Consider the following 24,825-nt stretch of genomic DNA (forward strand, 5'->3'; position numbering starts at 1 on the left):
TGTTTTGTTTTTAAATACCTTTCTTACAATTTGATTAAAATATTTATTGAACCTGGATATGGTGGTATTGAAAGGTTTCCATATCCCAATATTAAGTCTCTCCACAGATGCAATAAATTGGATCAGGCTGAATTAATGAGACCAGGCTTAATCAGAGCAAAGCAACTCCTGGGTGATCTTGGCAGGGTGGGGGAGGGGAGAAGAAATCACGTGGCAGGTCTATGGCCTGGGTCTTAAATGCCCTGTAAGCATGACCTTGTGCTCTCAGGGGAAGGAGCCAGCACCCGGCAGTCTTTCTCAGGGGCAGGGTAGGGAGAGGGGGGCGGGCTGGAGCGGAGCCTTCCACCTAAAAGGGAGCACACCTGTAGCCTGAGGCTAAGGCAGGAGAGCCGTGAGTTCAATGACTTGAGCTGCACAGCAAGCTCAAGCCTAGCCTGTGGAATACGTTAAGACCATTTCAAAAATCCTTTACTTTCATCTACATGCAAGGCATTGTTTTAGGTGCTGAAAACACACAAGTAAAAACCTCTTATGTTATGAAGCTTACAGCCCCATGTGGGGGAGGGGAGACTAGCGACAGTGGGTTGACGAGATGGCTCTACAGGTAAGGAACTTGCCACCAAACCTGCTGCATTCAGTCAGATCTCCAGACCCCATTTATCTTAGTCGGGTTTCTATTGCAGTTGTAAAATGCCACAGCCAAGGTAACTTATAGAAGAAAGCATTTAATTGAGCTTACAGTTTCAGCATACTAGAGACCATGATGGTGGGGCAAAGGCATGGTGGCGGGTACAGCTGAGACCTCAAATCTCAAACCGCAACTCGGAGGCAGAGAGGCACACTGGGAATGGAACAATTCTTTTGAAATCTCAAGTCCACCCTCAGTGACAAGCCTCCTACCATGTGGCCACACCACCTAATCCTTCCCAAACAGTTCCACCAACTGGGGCTCAAGTATTCAAGCATACGAGCCTATGGGGGCCGTTCTCATTCAAACCACCACACCCTGTGAAGGTGGAAGGAGAGAAGGGGCTCCACAAAGCTGTTACCTGACTTCTACTTAGACGCCACGGTGTGTGCATGCTCACTTCTGCCCTCGTCATGCACAACAATAATAAAAATTAAAGTAAAAAAGACTAGTAACAGAATGTTAGGATGAGCTAAAGGCTGCTGAAAATTACTGATCAGGACAGTAAAACTCAGTGGAACAGGTTTTAAGTGAGACCCACAGAACAGACTTTTCTGGGATGTTATCCGAGCCAAGATGACAACTTAAAATAGCCGAGGGTGTCCATTCTCAAGACAGCAAGTGAAGGTGGACTGGGAAGGAGCGCCGGAGACGCTGGGGGAAGCGAGGGAACGTGACTGGGGCCGAGGGAGGAGCACGGGTCACGTGCAACACGGAAGGCTGGAAGCTGCGCTTGGCAGGAGGCGCACGGGTGGGAGAGGGCGGTAAAGACCCACGTGATAGTAATAATTCCCAGTCCATGGAGGCAGTGAGTGAGATGAGAAACAGCTGGGCACAGCTATCATTACAAGCACGGCATCAGAATTCACCAGTGGACTGGATGTCTGGGGTACACTGCCAGAGCAAGGAGTCAGGGATGGTTTAAGATCTGGGGATGAAGTAACCGACAGACTGGCCATTGTCAGGAAAGATGCAGATAAAGAAGGTTTTGGGATGGAAGACCAGGAGGTCACCAGATTGCACGTGAGTTATTGGAGTTTTCTATTAGACATCTAAATGGAAATCCATAAAGATTTGACTCTAGAGATTTAGAAAGCTGCACCAAGACCAAGGAAAGAATACAAAGTAATATTGCCACCCAGTTGCTTGTAAATTATCCATTGTGTGCACATGTGTATGGGGCACGAGGTCCACTCAGGAATCCCTGGCAGCTGCTGTCTTTGTCAGTGCCAGAAACTGAACCTACGACCTCACACGCTAGGCAGGTGCTCTACCACTGAGCATCTTCCCAGCCATCTTCCACCTCGTCTATTGAGACGGAGTCTCCCGGAGGACCTGCGGCTCCCCTGCCAGCCCCAGTTATTCCCTGGTCTCTCTGTGCTAGCACTACAGATATACGCCACGACGCCCTGATTTTTATGTGGGTGCTAGGGATCAAACTCAGGTCCTTATCCAGCAAACACTTTACCAACGGAGCCATCTCCCAAGTCCTCCAAGTCATTTTCAGTTATGTCATTAGACTCTTTTTCTATTGATTGATTGATTGATGCATGTATGTCCTTATGATTTTTCAAGACAAAGTTTCTCTGTGTTGTCCTGGAACTCACTTTGTTGACCAGGCTAGTTTCAAACTCATGGAGGTCCACGTGCCTCTGCCTCCTGAGTGCATGGCTTTCTTTTTCTTTTTAGGCAGGCAGAGATTTCACTTAGTTAGCAGCTGAAACTCCTTTCACAGCACCAGCCAATGCTGAATAGTGAAGCCTGTTCTTTAAACTCATCAAATAAAGAACGTGTGACTTTAGACTGTTACCAGGTCCGAGTCCAGGCTGAAGGCCACAGCAGTACATTTTAATATTAAGAATTAGGGGGCTGGAGAGATAGCTCATTGGTTAAGAGCACTGGCTACTCATCCAGAGGACCTGGACTCGATTCCCAGAATGCACGCCATGGCTCGAAACCATCTGGAACTCTAGTTCTAGGGGATCTGATGCCTTTTTCTGGTTCCTGTGGGCACCAGACATGTAAGTGGTACGGACACAGACACATACACTCAAAACACCCAGACACATAAAATCTGAATTAGAGGACGAAGAAGGAGAAGGGGAGAAAGAGCATCAACAACAAGGAGGGTTCAGGGAGCGGGAAGATCACCCGGCAGTCAAGAGCTAAGAGAACTTACAGGTGCGCAGGGACTGGGTTCAGTTCCCAGCACCCCGATGGTGGCTCACATCCATCCGTAACTCCAGGTCCAGGGGACCCAGTGCTTTCTTATGGCTTTCTGTGGGCGCTGCGTACTTGTGATACGCATACATACATTCAGGCACCAGAGTGTACCGTTTCCATGAGCATGTCTCTTAAAGAGACAATAAAAGATGAACTTTGGTATAAAATTGAACAACAGCAAAACCGGGTTAAGATATAAGCTGAGGCCTCATGTAGGCATTTCTCCAAAGCTGCACATGCGGCCACTGAGCACACAAAGACATCCATTGCTAATTATCAAGAAAACAGAAACAAAGCCACCATGACTCGTGACCACTTCATACTCATGACGACAGCCAGCGCGGAGTCAAGGAAAAACAAAGATTCGCAGAGATGTGGGGAACCCAGAACTGGGTGTGCTCTGGGCAGGAATGCGAAAAATAAAGGTTCCTAAAATTTTAAGACTCAAATTACCTGATTGCACATCAACTTCATTTCTGGTAATATAAAAACCCAAAGACGAGAAAGCGGGGATGGGAAAGGCCGCTTGTTTGCACCGATGGTACAGCACGCTTCAGTGCTGTTAATAATAATAATGTCGGTAAGCCAAGAGATTGAGGCAGCGCACGTGTCCATGTCTGGATAACCAGGTAGACACGGGCACCGCACAAATACAACAGAACACCATTCAGCCGTAAGGAGGAGGCAACTTCCAACACACTGGGCGAACTTGTAGGTCTTGTGCTGAGCAAAACAAGCACAAGGAAAACTACTACATTGTTTAACACGCTCACTCCAAAGCCACCAGATTCACTCAAGGCTGTTCCCCACCTTCTCTTCTGCCAAGTTCAGGGTGTCTGGTTGCTTTAATCCACTTGGACTTGAGTTTTGTGCAGGTTGATAGACATGGATCGACTTAAGGTCTTCTGCATGCTGACAGCCAGTTGCGACAGCACTACTTGCTGAAGATGCTTTCCTTTCTCCATTGTATAATTTTGGCCTCTTTGACAAAAATCAGCTGTCCATAGGTGTGTGTGGCTTTACTTCTGGGTCTTTGATTCAATTCCATTGACAAATCTGTCTGTTTCTATACTAATATGATGCGGTTTTGTTTGTGTGCTTGTTTGTTTCGATTTTTGGCTTTTTGAGATGGGCAGCCTTGGCTGTCCTGGAACTCTCTCTGTAGACCAGGCTGGTCTTGAACTCACAGAGATCTGCCTGCCTCTGCCTCCCGGGTGCTGGGGTCACTGCCCAGCGCAGTTATTACTATTGCTCTGTAGTAGAGCTTGAAATCAAGGGTGATGAAGCCTCCAGGTGTGCTTTCATTGCACAGGACGGCTACAGGATACGACTTCCTGAACAGAACGCCGGTCGCACAGGCACTGAGACTGACAATGGACAAATGGAACCTGGTGAAACTGAAAAACTTCCGGGAGGCAAAGGACAAAATGGCAGCCTACAGAATGGGAAAAGATTTTCACCAACCTCACATCTGACTGATCTCCAAAATATATAAAGAACTTAAGAAACTAGACATTAAAAAACTCAAATAATCCAAGTAAAAGTGGGGCACAGATCTAAACAAATAATTCTCAACAGAGGAATCTCAGATAGCCAAGAATCACTTAAAGACATGTTCAACATCAAAATGACTCTGGGATTCCGTCTTACACCTGTAAGAATGGCCAAGATCAAAAACACTGATGACAACTTATGCTGGAGAGGTTGTGGGGAAAGGGAACACTCCTCCATTGCTGGTGGGAGTGCAACCTGGTACAACCCCTTTGGATATCAGTGTGGTGATTTCTCAGAAAATTAGGAAACAACCTTCCTCAAGGCCCAGTAATACCACTTTTGGGTAAATATCCAAAGGATGTTCAATCATACCACAGGACATGTGCTCAACTATGTTCATAGCAGCATTGTCTGTCATAGCCAGAACCTGGAAACAACCGAAATGCCCCTCGACAGAAGAATGGATAAGGAAAATGTGGCACATTTACACAATGGAGGACTACAAAGCAGAAAAAAATTGAAATTTGCAGGCAAATGGATGGATCTAGAAAACATCATATTGAGTGAACTAACCCAGACCCAGAAAGACAATTATCACATGTACTCACTCATAGGTGGTTTTTAAACATAAAGCAAAGAAAATCAATCTACAATCCACAGTCCCAGAGAACCTAGACAAGGAGGACCCTAAGAGAGGCGTACATGGATCTAATCTACGTGGGAAGTAGAAAAAGACAAGATCTCTGGAGTAAATTGGGAGCATGGGAGAAGGCTGAAGGGGAGGGGAGAGGCAGGGAGGGGAGCAGAGAAAAATATATAGTTCAATAAAATCAATTTTCAAAAAACCTGTGACAGTCATGTTGTCTCTTCACAGCAATAAAAACCCTAACTAAGACAGCCACTTTGGAAATCAATATGGTGGTTTCTCATAAAATTGGGAAATGATGTACCTCAAAATCCAGCTAACCCACTCTTGGGCATATACCCAAAGGACACTGCACCATACCATAAGAACACTTGCTCAACCATGTTCATAGCAGCTTTATTTGTAATAGCCAAAAACTGGAAACAACCTGGATGCCTCTCAACTGAAGAATGATAAGGAGAATGAGGTACATTTACACAATGGAGTATTACTCAGCTGTTGAAAACAATGACATCATGAAATTTGCTGACAAATAGATGGAACTAGAAAAGATCATCCTGAGTGAGGTGACCTAGACCCAGAAAGACAAATATGGTTTGTACTCACCCATAAGTGGGTATTAGTCATAAACCAAAGGATAACCATGCTACTACAATCCCCAGACCCAGAGACGCTAAGTAACAAGGAGGGCTCAAGTGGGGAGTGCATGAATCTCACTGTGAAGGGAAAGCAGAATAGACATCGCCATTGGGTGGGGGCGGGGTTGGGATGAGAACAGGGGGGATCAGGTAGGGCGAGGATGAAAGGAGAGAGTACTGGGAGAAACAACTGTAATCTGGGGGCATCGCTGAGATGAGCTAGAAACCGAGTACAGTGGAAACTCCTAGCAATCTCTGAGGGTGACTCCTTGGAACGGGGGATATGGAACCTAAGATGGCCATCTCCTGAAACCAGACAAGATTTCAAGTGGAGGGATTCAGACACCAACCCAGCCACAAAACTTTTGACCTACAGTTTGTCCTGCCTACAGGATGTGCTGGGATAAAGGTGGTGCTGTTATTGTAGGAGAGACCAACCAATGACTGCCCCAGCTAGAGACTCACACCACGAGAGGAGCTTACCCATGAGGGCCAGGACCCAGAGGAGGGACAGCCCAGAGACCTAAGCAGAACCAGCTATGACTGGCAAAAAATGAAGTAATAATGATTCCTAATGATATTCTACTGTCCTCATAGATCGGTGCCTCGCCCAACAGTCACCAGAGAGTTTTAACCCAGCAGCTGATGAAAACAAGTGCAGAGACCCACAGCCAAATATTTGGTGGAGCTCAAGGAATCCTGTGAAAGAGGGGGGAGGGAGAATTGTAGGACCCAGAGGGGTCAAGGACACCATAAGAAAACCCACAGAATCAACTAACCTGGGCTCACAGGGGCTCACACAATCAGGGAGCCTGCATGGGACTGACCTAGGCCCTCTGCATATACGTGACAGTTGTGTAGCCTGGTCTTCTTGTGGGACTCGTAACAGTGGGAGCAGGGGCTGTCTCTGACTGTAACCTGCTTTTGAGACCCTTTCCTCCTTCGGGGTTGCGTAGTCCAGCCTTAATAGGAGAGAGGGGTCTAGTCTACTGCAGCTTGATCTACCATGGCTGGCTGATACCCACGGGAGGCCTGCCCTTTTCTGAGGAAAAACAGGACAAGAAGTGAATGTGTGTGTATGGGGGGGGGGGTTGGGAGGAGATGAGGGAGAGGAAAGTGTAGTCAAGATGTAAAAACAAACAAACAAACAACTAATCAAATTCATTGGAGAAAGAAAGAATAGCAATTTCCATGAGAGAAGACAGTGCTAGAAAGTGTACAGCTTCGCTTGCTACCTATCTGCACAATGCGGCGCAATCACCACAATTAAGACAATTAGCATACAGCAGCCAGGAGCAGTGGCACACACCTGTAAAGTCCCCCAAACACCTGGGGGGGAGGGGATTAGCTACATAGCGGATTAGAGGTCAGCCTGGGCTACGTGAGACCCTGTTTCAAACAAGCCAACAAGTAAACCAAGCCTCTGATACTGTGTGTGTGTGGGGGGGGGGGGAAGAAGAACTCTTAAGACATACTCTCCCAGCAAATTGTGTAGAAGGAATGGCGGGCCACTTCCCACCGCCCATCCAGCTAGCTTTACTCGAAATAATTACACGGAAACTGTATTCTTTTAATCACTGCCTGGCCCATTATCTCCTGCCTCTTATTGGCTAACTCTCACATATTGATTCAACCCATTTCTAATAATCTGTATCTCACCACAAGGTTGTGGCTTACCAGGAAAGATTCAGCATGTCTGACCTGGCAGCTTCATGGCGGGCGGCTCTCTGCCTCTGCCTGACTCTGCTTCTTTCTCCCAGCATTCTGTTCTGTCTACTCCACCCACCTATGTTCTGACCTATCAGGCCAAGCAGTTTCTTTATTAATTAACCAATGAAAGCAACAGAAATACAGAAGATCCACCTACATCAAAATTGCAAGTCCACAATGTTGCTAACTAGAGTCACGCTGCCATCTATGGCAACTTTAGTGTAGCTTTGTCTCCTTGGCACCCCTACCCCCTGCCACCAGCAGTCACCATTCTACTCTCTGCTCTTGAGTTTACTTTAGGTTTTACACATAAGGTCGCGCAATGTCTCTCTGGGTCTACACCTACTATATCATCCTCGAGATTATCCCTTCTTTACAGCTGAATGATATTCACCATGTTAACATTCTCTCTGTTACTCTGTGGTCCATGGACAGGCAACTTAGGTTACTCTGCGTCCTGGCTACTGTGACCACCGCTGCTCTGGGCACAGTTCCTCTCTGTGCTGATGTAACTTCCTTCGGACATTAGCCAGTGGTGGAACCGCTGAGGCAAATGGCAGTTCTGCTGTTCTGAGGGACATCCATACTACTTTCTGTACTGGATGAATTAATTTCTGTTTTTGCCAGCAGTGCACAGGCTTTTTCTTTTTCCACCTCTTTGCCGACACTTGTTATTTTTCTTCTTCCGTGGTAGTCATTACTTTAGTTTAATTCCCTGTTGTGGTCACGCCCCAAGAAAGGGTTTCTTGTTTGTTTCGCCTGATGACTCCAGGTCTCTCATTTTGGGGAAGTCAAGGCAGTAGGAACTTGAAGTCACTGGTCACGTCACATGACAGTCGAGGGCAAACAAGGAGTTAGCACACGCACGCTAGTGTTCAGTTTGTCTTTCTTCACTCTTACGTTGTCAGGATTCCCTCTTCTCAGGGAATGACGCCCTCACAGTGGGCAGGATCCCCTCAGTCCATGGAATGGCGCTCTCACAGTGGGCAGGATCCCCTCTGCCCAGGGAATGATGCCCTCACAGTGGGCAGGATCCCCTCAGTCCATGGAATGGCGCCCTCACAGTGGGCAGGATCCCCTCTGCCCAGGGAATGGCGCCCTCACAGTGGGCAGGATCCCCTCAGTCCATGGAATGGCGCCCTCACAGTGGGCAGGATCCCCTCTGCCCAGGGAATGGCGCCCTCACAGTGGGCAGGATCCCCTCTGCCCAGGGAATGGCGCCGTCACAGTGGGCAGGATCCCCTCTGCCCAGGGAATGGCGCCGTCACAGTGGGCAGGATCCCCTCTGCCCAGGGAATGGCGCCCTCACAGTGGGCAGGATCCCCTCTGCCCAGGGAATGGTGTCCTCACAGTGGGCAGGATCCCCTCTGCCCAGGGAATGGTGCCCTCACAGTGGGCAGGATCCCCTCTGCCCAGGGAATGGTGCCCTCACAGTGGGCAGGTCTTCCCGCCTCAGCTCAGCTCATGGAACCAAAGCCTCCCACAGGTCAACCTCATCCTGACAATCCCTCATTGAGGCTCCTTGTCCAAGTGATTCCAGATGTGTCAAACTGACCATGAAAACCAGCTGTTGCAGCCATCCTAACATACGTGAGGCAATCTCACATTGTGGGTTCATTTGCATTTCCCCAGGGATTAGGGATGCTGACCCCCTTTGCCTACGTCAGGCAACAATATGGCTTCTTTTGAGACACGTCTGTTTGGACACTTTGTCCATTCCTTATCAACGGTAGGTATTAACTTCTTCCCAGCAGATGGGTGAGCGCTTTCTCCTATTGCACAGTTGGTTCCACACTTTGATGACTCTTTTCCGTGGCTATGCAGAAGCTTTAGTTTGAGAGGAACAGCAAGCAGCCTTGGGACTCCTAGAACATGGCGCTGTGGCCAGCAAAACCACATCAAACGAGCCTTGGAGAGGCAGAGTCCCCAGGACTATGTGTCCTCGGGGCATCATGCAGAGTTCTGCTTATTGCTCTTGTGGTCAGCATGGCCCTCACAAACTTTGAGCTGTATGAAAACTCTCAGTGGTTGCTAACCCCTCACTGGGTCATGTTACTGGTGCTTACACTAACAGCGACTGACTTTTTCCAGGCACTGCTGCTGGAGCAGATTGGTGATTCAGCCACCACCCTTAGAAAGAATCTGTGGTAGATTGTTTGTAAGGTTAGGTAAAGATGTTTCTGTTAAGGACTTTAAGGTAGAAAATCTTGGGTGACAATGTAAAGTTTAGGAAGGCACGCTTTTCATGGTTGCGTGAGGGACTGGTTGAGGGCAGGGAACGAAAACAGCGGCAGCCACTGATGCACCTTTCTGCTAGGACGGGTTGATGACCAAAAGCCATGGTTAATGCCTTGTGCCCGCTTCCGCCCTCAGCTTCCTGATCGATTTACTACAAAACTGTTGCTGACTGGGTATGCACCCTGAGGACTTACAGAAGAAACGACTGACTGTTTTTCATATGTAAAAGTTTAGTTTATGATTCTTTTAAAATTTTTATAAGATTACCTTTTGAGATAAATAATAAAATGATTGATCCTTCCTTTGTAACCTCAAAATGGAGTCTTGCAGTAAAAGAACTGGCTGAGAAAAATACCTTGCTTGCTTACACGTTGTTAATCTATAACAAGTTACTTGGACATGAATGCATGTGGGTCCTTGGGAATAATTCACTTTTCACCTGCAATACATAAATTATTTAATTATGTAAAGGTATTGGGAACATGCTGCCTTTTACTTGAGTTCATTGTAATCATTCACTTAAAATGAATGTAACCACATTGTAATCTTTATACTGCTTGAAAGATTTTGCTGGGTATATAAGCTGTAAGGGAGACAATAAGGAAAGTTAGAAGGAAGACATCAGTGTAGTGATATTTTATTTGTATTTTAATAAATAAAGTTTGCCTGAGATCAGATTGCAAAGCTAAGTCACTAGAGGCCAGGCAGTGGTGGCATACACCTTGAAGCCCAGGACTTGGGAGACAGAGGCAGACAGAGCTCTGTGAGTTCAAGGCCACCCTGGCTACACAAGGTCAATCCAGAAATAGATCAAGGTGGTGGTGGCTCACACCTTTAATCCCAGTGTTTGGGAGTCACATGCCTTTAATCCCAGCACTAGGGAGGTGGAGACAGGAGCGATTATAGCTGGACAGAGAGAGGAATATAAAGGGGAAGAGACAGGAATCCACTGAGTGTGGAATCTGAGGATTCGTGGAGACAGGATCTCGCCCTTTCAGACTGATTTGGTAGAGGTAAGACTTCTCTAGTGGCTGGCTGTTTTGCTTTTCTGATCTTTAGCTTGAACCCCAATATCTGTCTCTGGGTTTTAATTATCGTGTTACATACCAGGAAAGAGGTAAGGGAAAAAAAATAGAGACCCTGATGTGTTAAAGGTGTGTGTGTGTGTGTGTGTCTGTATACTTCCCTTCTTCACCGGCCGCAGAGAATTAAGTTTTAAGCCCTTGGATGAAGAAGTCAGTTGTGATTGGTTGTGGTGGTTGTGGACCGCACGTCTCCTTTCTGTCCCCGAGCTGCCGAAAGTCCGTCTCACGAGGCTCAGAACCTCTTATTTATTCTTGGAGCCATGGCTAAAAGGTCATTGCCCAGAGAGAGCTCAAAGACCGCCCCCCCCACTCTCCAGGCTGTTTTGTGGTCTCCATGTGGAGCCCATTCAGTTGGCTGTGTGAGTTAGAAAGTTCTGGATAGGAACTTTGATAATTTACAACCATGCGAATGTATTTAAGGCCCCAGTGCTATCCCTAAAAATGGTTAAAACAGTAAACTTTGTTATGTTATTTTATTACAATTTTCAGTTTTTTTTGAGACAGGGACTCAATATGTAGCCCAGGCTGTCCTCCAATCGACAATCCTCCTGATTCTGAGTTTGTAGCGCTGGGATTTCAGCTGTGCATCATCTGTCTGGTTAGTTAACATTTTTTAAGTGGTAAGTAAATGTATGGGCTGGATAAACGGTTCAGTTGGCAAAGTACTTGCTTTGGCAAACATGCAGACCTGAGTTCTATCCCCCAGAATTCACATAAAAAACAACAACAAACAAACAAACAAACAAACACCCTGGTGTGTTGGCCTGAAGATGGTGCAGTAGCTAAACTCACACAATACTCTTGCAGAGCACAGGTGTTCAGTTCCCAGCACACATATCAGGCAGCTGACAACTGCCTCTATGGGACCAAATGCTTCTGACTGATACCTGCATTCACATCCACTGCCCCACAACACACACACACACACACACAATTAAAAACAATATAAATATTATTTTTTAAGAAAAGTAAGGAAAGCCGGGCGGTGGTGGCGCACGCCTTTAATCCCAGCACTCGGGAGGCAGAGGCAGGCGAATCTCTGTGAGTTCGAGGCCAGCCTGGTCTACAAGAGTTAGTTCCAGGACAGGCACCAAAAACTACAGAGAAACCCTGTCTCAAAAAAATCAAAAAAAAAAAAAAAAAAAAAAAAAAAAAAGAAAAGTAAGGAAGGAATAGAAGCCAGGCATGGTGGACGGTGGTTCAAGCCCCCCTAGCCCTGGAGAGGCAGAGCTTGATGGCCAGATGGCCTAGCCTAATGGGTGAGCTCCTGGCCATTGAGAGATAAGGAGACATGTTGGAAAAGGGAGCGGTGGGCTGCGTTCTGGTCTCAGAGTACTTTCTTCCAGATCCGAGCGGGAACAGAAACATCCAGTCCCATAAAAGTCATTGAAATGCTTTATAGCCAGAGTTCGCTTTGGCAGCACAGCCCAGGAAGCTGTGTTTTAAAACCGCGCAGCTTTTTTTTCCTGCTACGGCTGCTGAGTCAGGGAAATTTCTCTGCGGCACCCGGCCAGCAAACAGCAAAAAGTTGTGTTAAACTCTCTATTTGTGTATAGAATTCCTTTTTAAACCCTCTTAGGTTTTACATGGAGTTAGTTACCACGTTGGAGCGCCACTTGTAAAAGGAGCGCCGCCCGGCTCCCAGCTGCCTGGCTAGCTAGCTTATACCCCGAAATAACAACACACAAATTGTATTCATTTAAACACTGCCTGGCTCATTAGTTTTAATCTCTTATTGGCTAATTCTTACATATTCTTTTAACCCATTTCTAATAATGTGTATCGCCACTTGACTGTGGCTTACCGGCATCAGTTTAACCAGCATCCATCTTGGAGAGGAGAGCCATGACATCTGCCTTACTCTGCTTTCTTTCTCCCAGCATTCTGTTCGGTCTACTTTGCCTATCTAAGCTGCTGTCCTATTAAAAGCCCAAGGCAGCCTCCTTATTTAACCAATGAAAGTAACACATAGACAGATGACCCTGCTACACCAGAGACAGTTTGAAGACCAACCTCCAATCTTATCTTCTGGCCTCTACAAGCATATGCATGCAAGCTCATGAACTCGTGTACACACATACACACAGTAAAAATGATATTTAAGATTGTTATACCCAGGAATGTCGGTATAGCCCTATAATCCCAAATGCCCAGGAGGCTGAGGCAGGAGGATTACAAGTGAGGCCAATCTGGGAAATTTAGCAAATTCCTGTCTTAAAATTCAAATAAACAAACAAAACCAAACCTGTCTTTCACAGATAACTATTATTTCTTCTTTCTCTTTTCCTTCTCATGCAGTAGGAGTGACCCCACGGCCTCCCACAGATGCGAATGAGTGTTCTCCCACCGTGCTATAGCCTTAGGCTCCAGATTTCCTCTAGTTCCCAAACAACGTTCCCTCCTGGACCCCAAGAGCCATTACTGTCTGAGTAAGTTTACTTGATTCATCATATTCTGCCTTTAGTCCCGAAGAATTAACTATCTACACTTACAAATATTTCCATTTATTTGGGGTCTTGTTATAGATCAACTCTCATCTGAGGGAAACGGCCACATCCTGTTTTGAGTGACAGGCTCTAAAGCTCATGCACAGGTCTGATTAACGGTGCACCTTTCCGTTGTTTATTTTTATATCCTTGTGCTTCCTGGAGCCTGGGCCTGCCTTGTTTCAGCCTCTCTCTCTGTTGACAGGGATCCAGTTCCGGATTTCATTCAAGGCTGAGGGCCACTGCTTATGACCACTGGAGAATCAGTGAACCTAGGCATTAGGAAGCAAACCCTGCACACACATCAGAAAGTGAGGGTGGGATGAGGGCTTTGTCCCTGGCTCATGTCCATGCCACCTCTCCGTCCCCGGCTGAGGAAAATGTCACTTCTGCACCCGATCCACAGTCTTCATGAGCCTGGGTGACCACAGAGGCAGGCACACAACACACTGGCTTCATGAGAGGTACCTTTATTACAAGCTGACGTGAGCAGTCAGGCACTCCTCAGCAGGTAACACAACAGAAATATAAGATGAGACAGTCCTGTGAACCCAGAGAGCAGCCGCCCGGGTCCGTGACCATGCATGACTGTCTGCCCTGGCCTGTCTCCTGAGGTGCACTCCCTACAGAGTCTGGGCCAGAGCGCTGCTCCTGAGAACCTCAGTGCCCCTGCATGAGTCTTCTCTACCACACCCTACCATCTCCACACTCAGACACAGACAGGAAGGGAAGAAGAGGGCACAGCTATTCCTGCTTTAAAGACATCTGGTCAGAGATAGTGGGGATGGTGGCATCTAGTGTTTCATAGCTCCCTTCAGAAGAGTCTGACACAGGAGCCTTTTGGTGGGTTTTGGCATGGGAGTCCTCTATGAAGGCTCCTCCCAGTTCATCCTCCTTCAAGATGGGCAGTGTGGTTTCTGAGGAAGGCTCCCTGATGGGTGTTTGAATGTGTTGAAAGCTCCCAGTGAGCATTAGTGGTTTAACTGTGTTCTTGAATGGCACTGGTCTCTCCTTAGGGGCCTGGGCAAAATGGGAGGTGCCTGAGGGGTTCTTCCCACTCCTGGCTGAGCTTTCATAGTGGACTGCTGGGGCCCACAGGCTTCTTACTGCTTGGGCAGAAAGCTTTTTAGGTAGGTGTGAAGCTCCTTGAATCTCAGATTCTCCTTTTGGGAGGTTTTTGCTCTCAATATCTGTGGGATAGAAAAGACACAAATACGGATTCCTCAAAAGTCACTTCTCTCAAATCCCTGCCAGAACGATATGGCACCCAAGCCATTGCTCAGTGATAGCTCCTCTCCCTCTAGACTGTAGGGAGTTCCTTATGATCCTACAGCTGAGCGTGGGGGCAGGGCTTTGCAAGTCTCTAGCTTACCATGGAAGGCCACAGAAGGGGAGGACCAGCTTTTGCTCAGAGCTCGTGTTTCATAACCTTTAGTTATAAATCTATTTAAATTAAAAATACATTCTCCATTAGAATCCCAACTCGTTTGTTTGTTTGTTTGCTTGCTTGCTTGCTTGTTTAAGACCAAGTCTCACTTTGTAGCCCAGGCAGGCTTGGAATTCTTTATGTAACCTAGGCTGGTCTTGAATTTATGGCAATCCTCCTACCTCACAGCTCAAGTATAGGGATTACAGGTATGAACCATCATGCTGACTATGAGAGAAGCTTTTTTTTTTTTTAAAAAAAAAATTTCTTGGTGATTCTTTTTCGACTAAAATTTGGCATATTATGTGAAAATTTATCTCATGATACCATTTTCTGTGTTGTATGTAACATAGTATTGAAAACATATACATTAAGAGCTGGAGAGATGGTTTGGCGTCTATGAGCTCTAGTTTTGCTTATAGAGGACCTGGGTTGCATTGCTATCACCCACAGAACAGATCACAACTGTCCATGACTGCAGTTCCCGGAGCTCCAACACCCTCTTCTGACTCACATGCTGTACTGAAAATACATGCATGCAAAACATATACATAAATCCAAAAAAATTTAAATACACACATATAAGAGAAACTTTTCAAAGACAGAGCTCTAACTTGCCATTACCTGCGCATGCTTCAAAGTGTATGTCACCAAAGTAATGCCAGAAAAATAAATTTTGTTTTGTTAATCGGAAAACACAGGCAGTAGAGACTTACAATAAAGGAGCGAGGAGATTGAGACTAAGGCCACCGAGGAGACACCGTGAGTCCAGACAGTCTGTAAAAGCACAAGACCGTGTCCAGATCTAGGTGTTTGCCCTGTGGGGGTGACGGTGCCAGCACCCAGAAGGTCAGTTTGCAAGACAGGAAGCCCAGGGTTTGGCCGGGTTAGACGGGATTTCTGCCTGCCCATATTCAGTCTGGAGAGAACAGCGGCACACATGGGTTTTGCTTTTCGAGCCTCTGAGATATTTACATTCATGCATTTCACAAAATGCTAATAACATTATACATTAAAAGTGAACATCATCCACAGTTTGTCAGTGGAGGCACGATGTGAAACCACTGAGGAGAAGAGACCTCTGCATTAACCCAGAATGAGGAAGGCCAGGAAGTGTGAGACATTTGGCCAGCAGCTCTCAAATTGTCATCGAGGGGTTTTTGGAAGCCCTGGGGACTTTTATAAGGGGAGCTCTTCAACCATCTTTCACAATAACACTACTGCTGTCTGTCATCTTTTTACATCTGCCTCATGCCCAGTGGCATTCCCAGAGGCCGCACCACAGGTGAGGCAAGAGACAGAGAGTTCGGAAACAGACGTGAGACTTTTTGTCATTTTCTAGATGCTTAGATTTTGAGAAATGTAGAAGACCACTACATTCCTCTCCACATGCTTTTCCAAAAGCTGATACACCACAAAAACCTTTCAAATTATTTTGAAATGAATCTGTAAACACTTTACATTTACAATACGGTAAATAACAGTAGATATTAGATACTCTAGAAAACGGGAAAACATGATCGGCATCCAGAAGCATCAGGTAATAGAAGAGGATGCAGAGCCAACAGGTGAGAGAGCCAGCAAAAAAGAGAATAAAACCATTACAACTGTGTTCATATTTTGCTGTTGTTTTGAGACAGTGTCTCACATACCCAAGTGGACTCTGAACTCACTCCGTAGCTGAGGATGACCTTAATTCTGCCTCCTCCTCCCAAGTACTGGGATTGCAGGTGTTTGCCACTACCGCTGGCCATGTTCAGATATAAATGAAACTACATGCAGGAAGGGAGAAAGGGGAACATATCTGCTCATATACACATATGCATGTATATGCATACATGCCACCAAGAGGGCTCAGGAGGTAAAGCCATCTGCTGACTTGCGTGTAAGTCTAGGGACACACATGGGGAAGGAGAAACACAAGTCTAGTGAGCGTCTCCTATGTGCCATGGCATGCCACCACCAAAACAGAACGTGTAGATATCAAACACACATTTGGAAACTTCAGTGGTTAAAATTCCCTAGTAAGATATTACAAGTATCAAGAATGTCAGGGCAGAGCTCCAGCGTAGCTTGAGATCGAATTCTACGATAGCTTCCAAGTTTCCCAACATTCGAGTGTCACGAGGCCGGTAACTACACAATAGGATGCCCCCTTGATTCTGTGTGTGTAAAGGCAGTAGGGGAGTCGCTCCTATGAGTTCTTTACAAGGTGTGAGATTGTCGCAACAGACTGAAGAGAATTCTCTCGTCTGTAAGGAAGTAAGCTCATGGGTCATTTGGCTAGAAGCTGGATGTGGCCTCCAGGAGCTCAGACACAAGATGACTAGAGTCCTGTAACTGTAAGGAACTAAATATGTACACTATTTTAAGATTTGAGATAACTTTTTACATAGCAATAAGACACCAACGTGCCGGGGCAGTGGTGGCGCACACCTTTAATCCAAGCACTCAGGAAGCAGAGGCAGGTGGAGCTTGAGGCCAACCTGGTCTGCAGAGCAAGTTCCAGGGCAACCAAGAAGGAGGCTACACAGAGAAACCCTGTCTCAAAAGACCAAAAGAAAAAAAGAAATGAAATGAAAGAAATTAATGCATATGGCATAGAATTTATCCTGAATAAAACACATTTAAATAGGTTAAAACTAAAAATTAACAGTCTCTAAAAATCTATGTAACTGGGATCAGAACCTGTGCAGAGGAGGGGAAACAGGTTTTTGAAAAAAATATAGACTGAAAATCTGCCCAATCTGATAAAAAACTATACTGATAGTTATAAAATTTTCAGGAAACCCTAAGTAGGATACAAATCTGTATTTGCATGTGTGTCCTCCATATAGAGATTAATTATAGTCTAATTTTCAAAAATCAATCACAAGAGGAACAATTTCAAAAACCAGTTAGATGAAGAAAATAGGCATGTCACCCTACAGCCTGACTACATCAGTAACCGGCACACCCTACAGCCTGACTACATCAGTAACCAGAACACCCTACAGCCTGACTACATCAGTAACCAGAACACCCTACAGCCTGACTACATCAGTAACCGGCACACCCTACAGCCTGACTACATCAGTAACCGGCACACCCTACAGCCTGACTACATCAGTAACCAGAACACCCTACAGCCTGACTACATCAGTAACCGGCACACCCTACAGCCTGACTACATCAGTAACCGGCACACCTTACAGCCTGACTACATCAGTAACCGGCACACCCTACAGCCTGACTACATCAGTAACCAGAACACCCTACAGCCTGACTACATCAGTAACCGGCACACCTTACAGCCTGACTACATCAGTAACCGGCACACCCTACAGCCTGACTACATCAGTAACCAGAACACCCTACAGCCTGACTACATCAGTAACCAGAACACCCTACAGCCTGACTACATCAGTAACCAGAACACCCTACAGCCTGACTACATCAGTAACCAGAACACCCTACAGCCTGACTACATCAGTAACCGGCACACCTTACATCATTCACACCGGCAACGACATCACTTTGTTCCCACGGGTGCTTGGTTGAGTCTGCAGACGGGAATTCAAGGACAAGGGGCCTGACTACATTCCCCTGCTTCTCCCTGGTCCCCAACCCTCAGTGCCCCACCCCAGCTCTCATCAGGGCAGAGATGAAGAGCAGGACCTGTCTTGCTGGGGAGACTTTACCTGCAGATGCACTGGTAGCGTCTTCGAGCCACCTCTCTTTCTTAAGCTCTTTCATGCTAGAAGGAAGCAGACCACGCATCAGCTCACAGGCCTCTTTCAGAGAGCATCATCGAGGCAGTGCCCAGAAGAGACACTTTACCCATCCAGACTGGCTCTTGAGCGAGTGCCTGTGTTTTTTCCCCTTTAAAAGGTGAGCTGCCAATCAGAATGATGGATCTAAGGAGCCATGGTCTACCCTAACTTACATCCTTCTTCAGGGCTGTTAGTTCTCTCTCCCATCTTAAAACCACAACTCTGGGCTGCAGAGGTGACTCCGTGCTCAGCTCTTAGCACCGGCTGCTTTTCCGGAGGACCCAGTTTGATTATCAGTGCCTACCTGGTGGCTTGCAACCCATAAGTAACGACAGTTCCAGGGAACCTGACGCCATCTTCTGGCTTCTGTGGGTATGAGGCACACACGCACCCCAAACAACCTCCCCTCCCACACACAAACAGTAAAATATTAAAAACAAACTAAACCAAACCCTGTATCATTTGTCCTGCAAGAATTCTTAAATGTCATTTTCAGGGCAGACATAAAAGGAGAATGATCCAGAAAGAAAAAGCATTTTTTTCTCAAGGTCCTCCCACAACGAAGATGTAAAGTGCTCCTGGTCGGTGTGCCCTTCTCTGTGAGTTCCTACCGCGGGGTGGAGGCCCTTGTTCTGGACAGTTTCAATCCCTGCTCTTTCTCAACAGATCACACTGAATTCACAGTGAATGCTGACTGAGATCCAGTGAGGGAGGGAGGGAGTCACAGGCAGGGTGAAATGAGAGGCTCAGATTATAAACCCTCCTTGCCATGGAGGGTGTCAGAAGAAAATTACCATTTTCTCAGTTTTCTGTAGAACCCATTTCTTACTTTTATTTAGAGGGATTTCTCATTTAGAATTATAAAAAATAGGGGGCTGGAGAGATGGCTCAGAGGTTGGGAGTATTGCCTGTTTGTTCTTTCAGGGGTCCTGAGTTCAGTTCCCAGCAACCACATGGTGGCTCACAACCATCTCATAATGGGGTCTGGTGTCCTCTTCTGGCCTGCGGGCATACACGCAGACAGAGTATTGTATACATAATTATTAAATGAATAAATAAATAAATATTTTTTAAAAAAGAATTATAAAAAATATACTTACCAGTGATAATAAAATACAGTGCCAATGATAATTGCAGAAGCAATGACCATGAAAAGCCATATGAACGTATAGTATCCTGGTGTCTGCAAAACATGGACAAAACCAAGCTCAAGAACTTGATGGTTGGAAGGATTTAAGTCCCTTGCTCATCTGCTCGGGTTGAGGTCTAGAGGAAGTGGGGACAGAGGAGACGACCTCCAGCTATTCCAACAGTCACCCGCACACATGCAGGGGATCTGCAAGGACTAAGACGTGCCACGCCCTTCATCTTCCTGGACTCTCAGGGCAGATGTCTAGAGAAGTCACACACCAAGTCTGTTCTGGACCCAGGACTCCGGTCCGTGTTATCTGACATCCTGGGTTCTGTTTCTGTAACATGGTCTCCAGAATCTAGCTCACATCCATATTGCTTGGGAAGCCTTCAGTAATGCAGTTTTCTAAAGCTACCAACAGACCTAAGGGATCAGAAGCACCAGGTTCTGCACCCCCAGTGATAGGGAAGCAACGAGTCTAGGAGCCAGCATCTGGGCCCCGCTGCTCTGCCTCAGCATCCTTCACAGAATGCTGGATTGTATGTAATTCCCTCTGACGCACACACCTGCCTCTCCAGACTCGGCCAAGCCCTGCTCTTTGCCCCCGCACTGATTCACGCGGATTTTCTACTCCCTGGTTTGGTGTTTCCTCTCCTCATTGCTCCCGTACAGTGTTACCTGATGCTACAGAAGCTGGTGCTTTTTAGTCTTCCTTAAACCTAATGCTTAACTTTCAAAGCAGCAAAATTAAACTTTTCTTTTAAAAAAGATTTATTTTATTCCTACACATGCACGTGTGTACATACAGGAACCTGCAGAATCCAGAGGGGACATTGCATCACCTGGAACTACTTCAGGGCAGTTGTATACTGCCTGACATTGGTGCTGGGAACTAAACTCAGGTCCTTTAGAAGAGCAGCAAGCACTCTTAACGCTGAACCATCTCTCCAGATCCTAGACTGCTTTCCAGTGGGCAAGGGTAGAGTGTCTCCATAGTCCCAGCTACTGGGGAAACTGAGGCAGGAGAATGGCTTGAGTGGCACAGAGACTCCCTTCCAACAGCCTGTTTTCTGTTACATGCTGCTGTGTCCCATGCAGTCAAATGACTCTATGTAGACAAGAAACCCAGGCTCTGTGGCAGTAATGGGCTAGCCACAGCCCCACACAGGCACTAAGTGGTTGGATTCAGCTGTGGCTGCAAACCAGGGTGCCAGGATAGGGCGGCTGGATGCTGGTTTACCTATTTAACGTATTTGAGAAACAGATTTCACTTTTAGTCAAAGGGATCCGGCCTTCTTCTCATGATACTCCCTGTGACTGCTGCTGTCGTGCGTGTGTGTCCATGTGTGTACGTGTGTGTGATTGTGTGTGCATGTGTGTGTGTAGTCAAAGGGATCCTGCCTTCTCATAATACTCCCCTGTTGCTGCTTCCACATGCACGCGTGTGTATGTGTGTGAGTGTGAGTGTGAGTGTGTGTGTGTGTGTGTGTGGAAGTACTCGCACATGCTCAAGCCTACACTAACAAAGAGTCAGACCTCACCGGGACTCTCACGTCAGTGCTCTCAGGGATCTAATAATAACAGTGTTAAATTCAAGAGCTTAAGTTGTATGCAACGTGCACTGTGAAGATTCAATAAACAAAGAACCCAGGAGACTTTGGGTGAAGAAGGGAGAAGGCACATCTCCGTCCTTCAGAGACATCTGTATTCCGAAATAGCTCAACAGGGAACTGCCCACAAGGCTACAAGGGGTAGGGAATCACACCACAATCACACCAGATTTAGAGGGATCCAGACACGCAGCTCACCATGAAGAAAAGAGGGTGAGTGAGCTGGTTCAGGACCTGGATGTTGTCTGTGGTCACAGAGTTGATCCGGCGGCACCAGGCCAATGAGAAGAGCCAAGGCTCGTTGACAACGTACATATTGATGTGGATTTTAGCTGCCTGATACTGTCTGGAACAAAAACATTCCACAAAAGATTTCAGCTCAGTTGTTCTCTCAATAACCAAAGGGGAACGACCATGCTTGTGAAAAATCACCCGACAACAGCTGGTCCAAGGACAGCCTAGGATTTACTGTGGCAGAATGGGCTCAGGGGTGGGTTGGCCTTCTGCTCGTGTAGCACAGGCTGTAGCAGAGCAGGGCGCTGGTGAACAAAACATCCTGGGGGGGAGGCGGTAAAAAAACAAAGAAAACAGCAAACCCTTCTCAGCGTTACAAATCTGCAAATACCACACTACAGCCGAGCCACAGATGGTCCTGCTGCCTGACCCACGGAGAAGAAACAGAGTACGGGAAGGACAGATTAGCAAAGTAAGGCTAGCTGTCTCCTTAGGATTCGAGTTCTCAGAAAATACAGAGCGCCTTCCCTGGTGTAAGAACATCCCCAAGTCCCTAAGCCCTTACCCAGAAGTCACATTGGAAAGGACAAGTCTGCCAGACACTAGCGTGGCAAGCTCTGTGCTTTGGGACAGAGACCTAAGACAGCAGCCATGTCTTCCGGCAGGAGGTGAGGCCAGCTTCCTGCACGCGGACGAGAACTGCCTCTGAGAAAGTTCCACAGGCCGCCTAGAACGTCTCTGTATTTGAGACTGCGACTCAAAACTCAGTGTTTCTAAATAGGAACAAGGGATGTAGAAGCCATAGTTTAAAACATAACACCCTTAACAATTACTTCAAAGAAAACGAGCTATTCTGGGATGAATGTAATCCTGACAGCCAGGAAACGCGAATGGAAGTGAGGAAGACGAGGCATAGGGCGACACACACGCAGGTGACACAGGTGATGCAGGTGACGGCTCACTGGAGCAAAGCCGCCGGCAGTTCCCACCTCGTCTGTAACGTCAGCCTGAGTCCTGGAGCAGGCCAGCAAAGGTCTGTCTGTGCCATTAGGTCAGCTGATCCTAATGAGTATGCAAAGATGCAACTCTAGGAAAGTTAAGTCTTTTGGGCGGTATAGGATGGTCTCGAACTCACTATGTAGTCCAGGTGGGCCCTGCCAGTTCTCCATCTCCCATATGCTAAAGAAGACACACTTCAGTCTGGAAAAGAGTACGGAAAAGGACACGCTTCATCCGGTAACGAAGCTACATATAACATGCAGTCAAGACGGCATGGTGCCAGAGTAAGAACAGATACATAAGTCAGTGTCCTCAAAAGAAACCCAGAAACAGACCTATGCAAATTTGCTCAAATAACCTGTGCCAAAGCTGTCAGACAGTGAGTGGAAGAGTGGATTTCCAGCCAGTGCCCCAAAGGACATTAAATTCTCAACCAAACCTCAGACTATGTATAAAAATTAACTCAGGATGATCCGCAAGCTTGTGTATATAATGTAAAAATATAAACCTTACGGAAAGCATAGAAGAAAAGAATTCAGTCAGGGCTCAAGCTGAGCAAAGAGTGGGAACAGAGCTAAATGCTCACTTCCTCAATGGGAAAACTCAGAAGCCAGTCTTGTCAAAATAGAAACACTGCTCTTGTCCTGTGGAGACCTTGTGCCCTGTTTAGAAGATGCCACAAATAAGTCACAGACTAGGAGAATGTGTTCCCTTTTATAAAGACTTATTTTTACCTAATTATTTGTGTATGTGTGTGCCTGATATTTGTGTGCAGGGGCTCACGGAGTCCTGGAAAAAGTGCAAATCTCTGGAGCTCCACTTCGGGGTGGTTCTAAGCCCCCAGCATAGGCGCCGGAAGCCCTAGGCCTCCTGGAAGAACAGCAGTGCACACACGCTCTCACCCTCGGGGCAGCAGTGCACACACGCTCTCACCCACAGGTCTCAGTGCACACACGCTCTTACCCACAGGCCTCTCTCAGTCCCAGGAAAATGCTCTCAAACCCTATGCAACGAAGGGCGAAAGACTCCTCAAGATTCAATAATAAAGAGCAAGAATTTAAACGAAGAGACCCATCAGCAAATAAACGCAGCATCATTAGCCTTCAGAGAATGTACTTTTAGACAGACTCATTTGCCTACATGCCTGTCAGAGTGGATAAGATTTAAAAAAGGATGCAGACACTCTGGGTCGTGTTGTTAGCAGAGATGTAAAATGGCACAGTCTTCCTGCAAAAGTCTGGCTGCTTCCTATACAACATTCAATCATTAGACCCCAGAATTTGAAATCTTGGGTAGTTATCCCTGAGAAATAAAGACTTCTATTTGTATAAAAACCCAAATGCAAACAGGCGGAGATAACCAGGTGTCTTCTGGTAGTAACTGACTACACAAGCTTAGGCACACACACCATGAACACTATTCAGCAACAACAACAAAAATCAAATTATGGATAATGAAACACAAGAGAATTATGATTGGTGACAAACGAAAGCAGCCCCACGGTCACACTTAACATGAGTTTGTTCATTCCTGAAAGGACAGCACTACAGGCAGTTTGCTGGGTTAGCACTTTAGGGAGGGAGGGAAGGGTGGAAGGACAGAGGTGGCTGTTGGAGGACAGGAGCACAGGAGCCTTGTGCTGACATTCCCGTCTCCACTGCAGCATTATTCACAGTGTCCACAATAAGGGACGTGGCCACCAACAGATGAATGGATTAATAAAGTGCTGACCTACAATGGAATATTACTCAACTTTTGAAAAAAGAAATTCTTTTATCTGCCCCAATATAGATGAACCTGGGAAACACTATATTGCATAAAATAAGCCAGGGGTAGAAAGACAGATATTGTATGATCTCACTTAAATCTTAGTCAACCTTACCAAAGGGAAGAGTGAAATGTATAAGAATACATGTGGAGAGGCTGAAAAAATGGCTCAGCTGATAAGAGCATGGCCTGCTCTTCCACAGGATCCTGGTTCAAATCCCAGTACCCACATGGAAGATCACAACACCTGCAACCCCAGTTTGAGAGGATCTTATGCCCTCTTCTGGCCTCCATGGGTACTACACATATGTGATACACATACATATACACAGGGACACACACACATAAAATAAAACAGATCTTTAAAATATGTATTAAGTGCTGAGAAATGAGAATACAAAGGACTGTGTGGTAAATGTTTGTTGGCAAAAGAAGGGAGGGAGAAGCAACGATGAGAGAGCAGAGGATTCAAAGAAGATAACCAAAGAAAGGAATCTTACGGCAAAAAGAGGACTTTAAGTAACTGTTTGGAAGATTATGTTAATGTGGTTGCATTGGTTTAACTCTGTGAAGCTCTGATACTTTGCCTGTCTAGAACAGCAGAGGGTCTAATGAAGATCTGAACGGCCAGTGGTAAGGCAGGAGAAAGGATAGACATGGCTGGCAGGCAGAGAGAATATATAGTAGGAGAAATCTG

At 46.4% G+C, this 24,825-nt stretch overlaps 1 protein-coding gene across 3 annotated transcripts in view; it reads right to left on the bottom strand.

Moving 5' to 3' along the window:
- The window catches only part of Gdpd4 (glycerophosphodiester phosphodiesterase domain containing 4), an 85,579-nt gene that overhangs the window by 5,548 nt on the left and 55,206 nt on the right, over nucleotides 1–24,825 (bottom strand). The window contains exons 13-16 of one of the 3 annotated variants that reach the window (XM_087901588.1): nucleotides 21,327–21,474; nucleotides 19,487–19,569; nucleotides 18,315–18,370; nucleotides 13,461–14,398 (exon numbers count right to left, since the gene is read on the bottom strand). In XM_087901588.1, coding sequence (XP_087757714.1) covers nucleotides 13,953–14,398; nucleotides 18,315–18,370; nucleotides 19,487–19,569; nucleotides 21,327–21,474 — 733 coding nt within the window. In that variant the 3' untranslated portion in view covers nucleotides 13,461–13,952. Of the gene's footprint in view, nucleotides 1–13,460; nucleotides 14,399–18,314; nucleotides 18,371–19,486; nucleotides 19,570–21,326; nucleotides 21,475–24,825 lie in introns of those variants that run through there. The other 2 variants (XM_048435105.3, XM_048435107.3) reach the window with 2 other exon arrangements.

The sequence above is a fragment of the Myodes glareolus genome, chromosome 24 (genome assembly GCF_982192425.1).
Source record: "Myodes glareolus chromosome 24, mMyoGla1.1, whole genome shotgun sequence".
In the NCBI taxonomy this organism is placed as follows: domain Eukaryota; kingdom Metazoa; phylum Chordata; class Mammalia; order Rodentia; family Cricetidae; genus Myodes; species Myodes glareolus.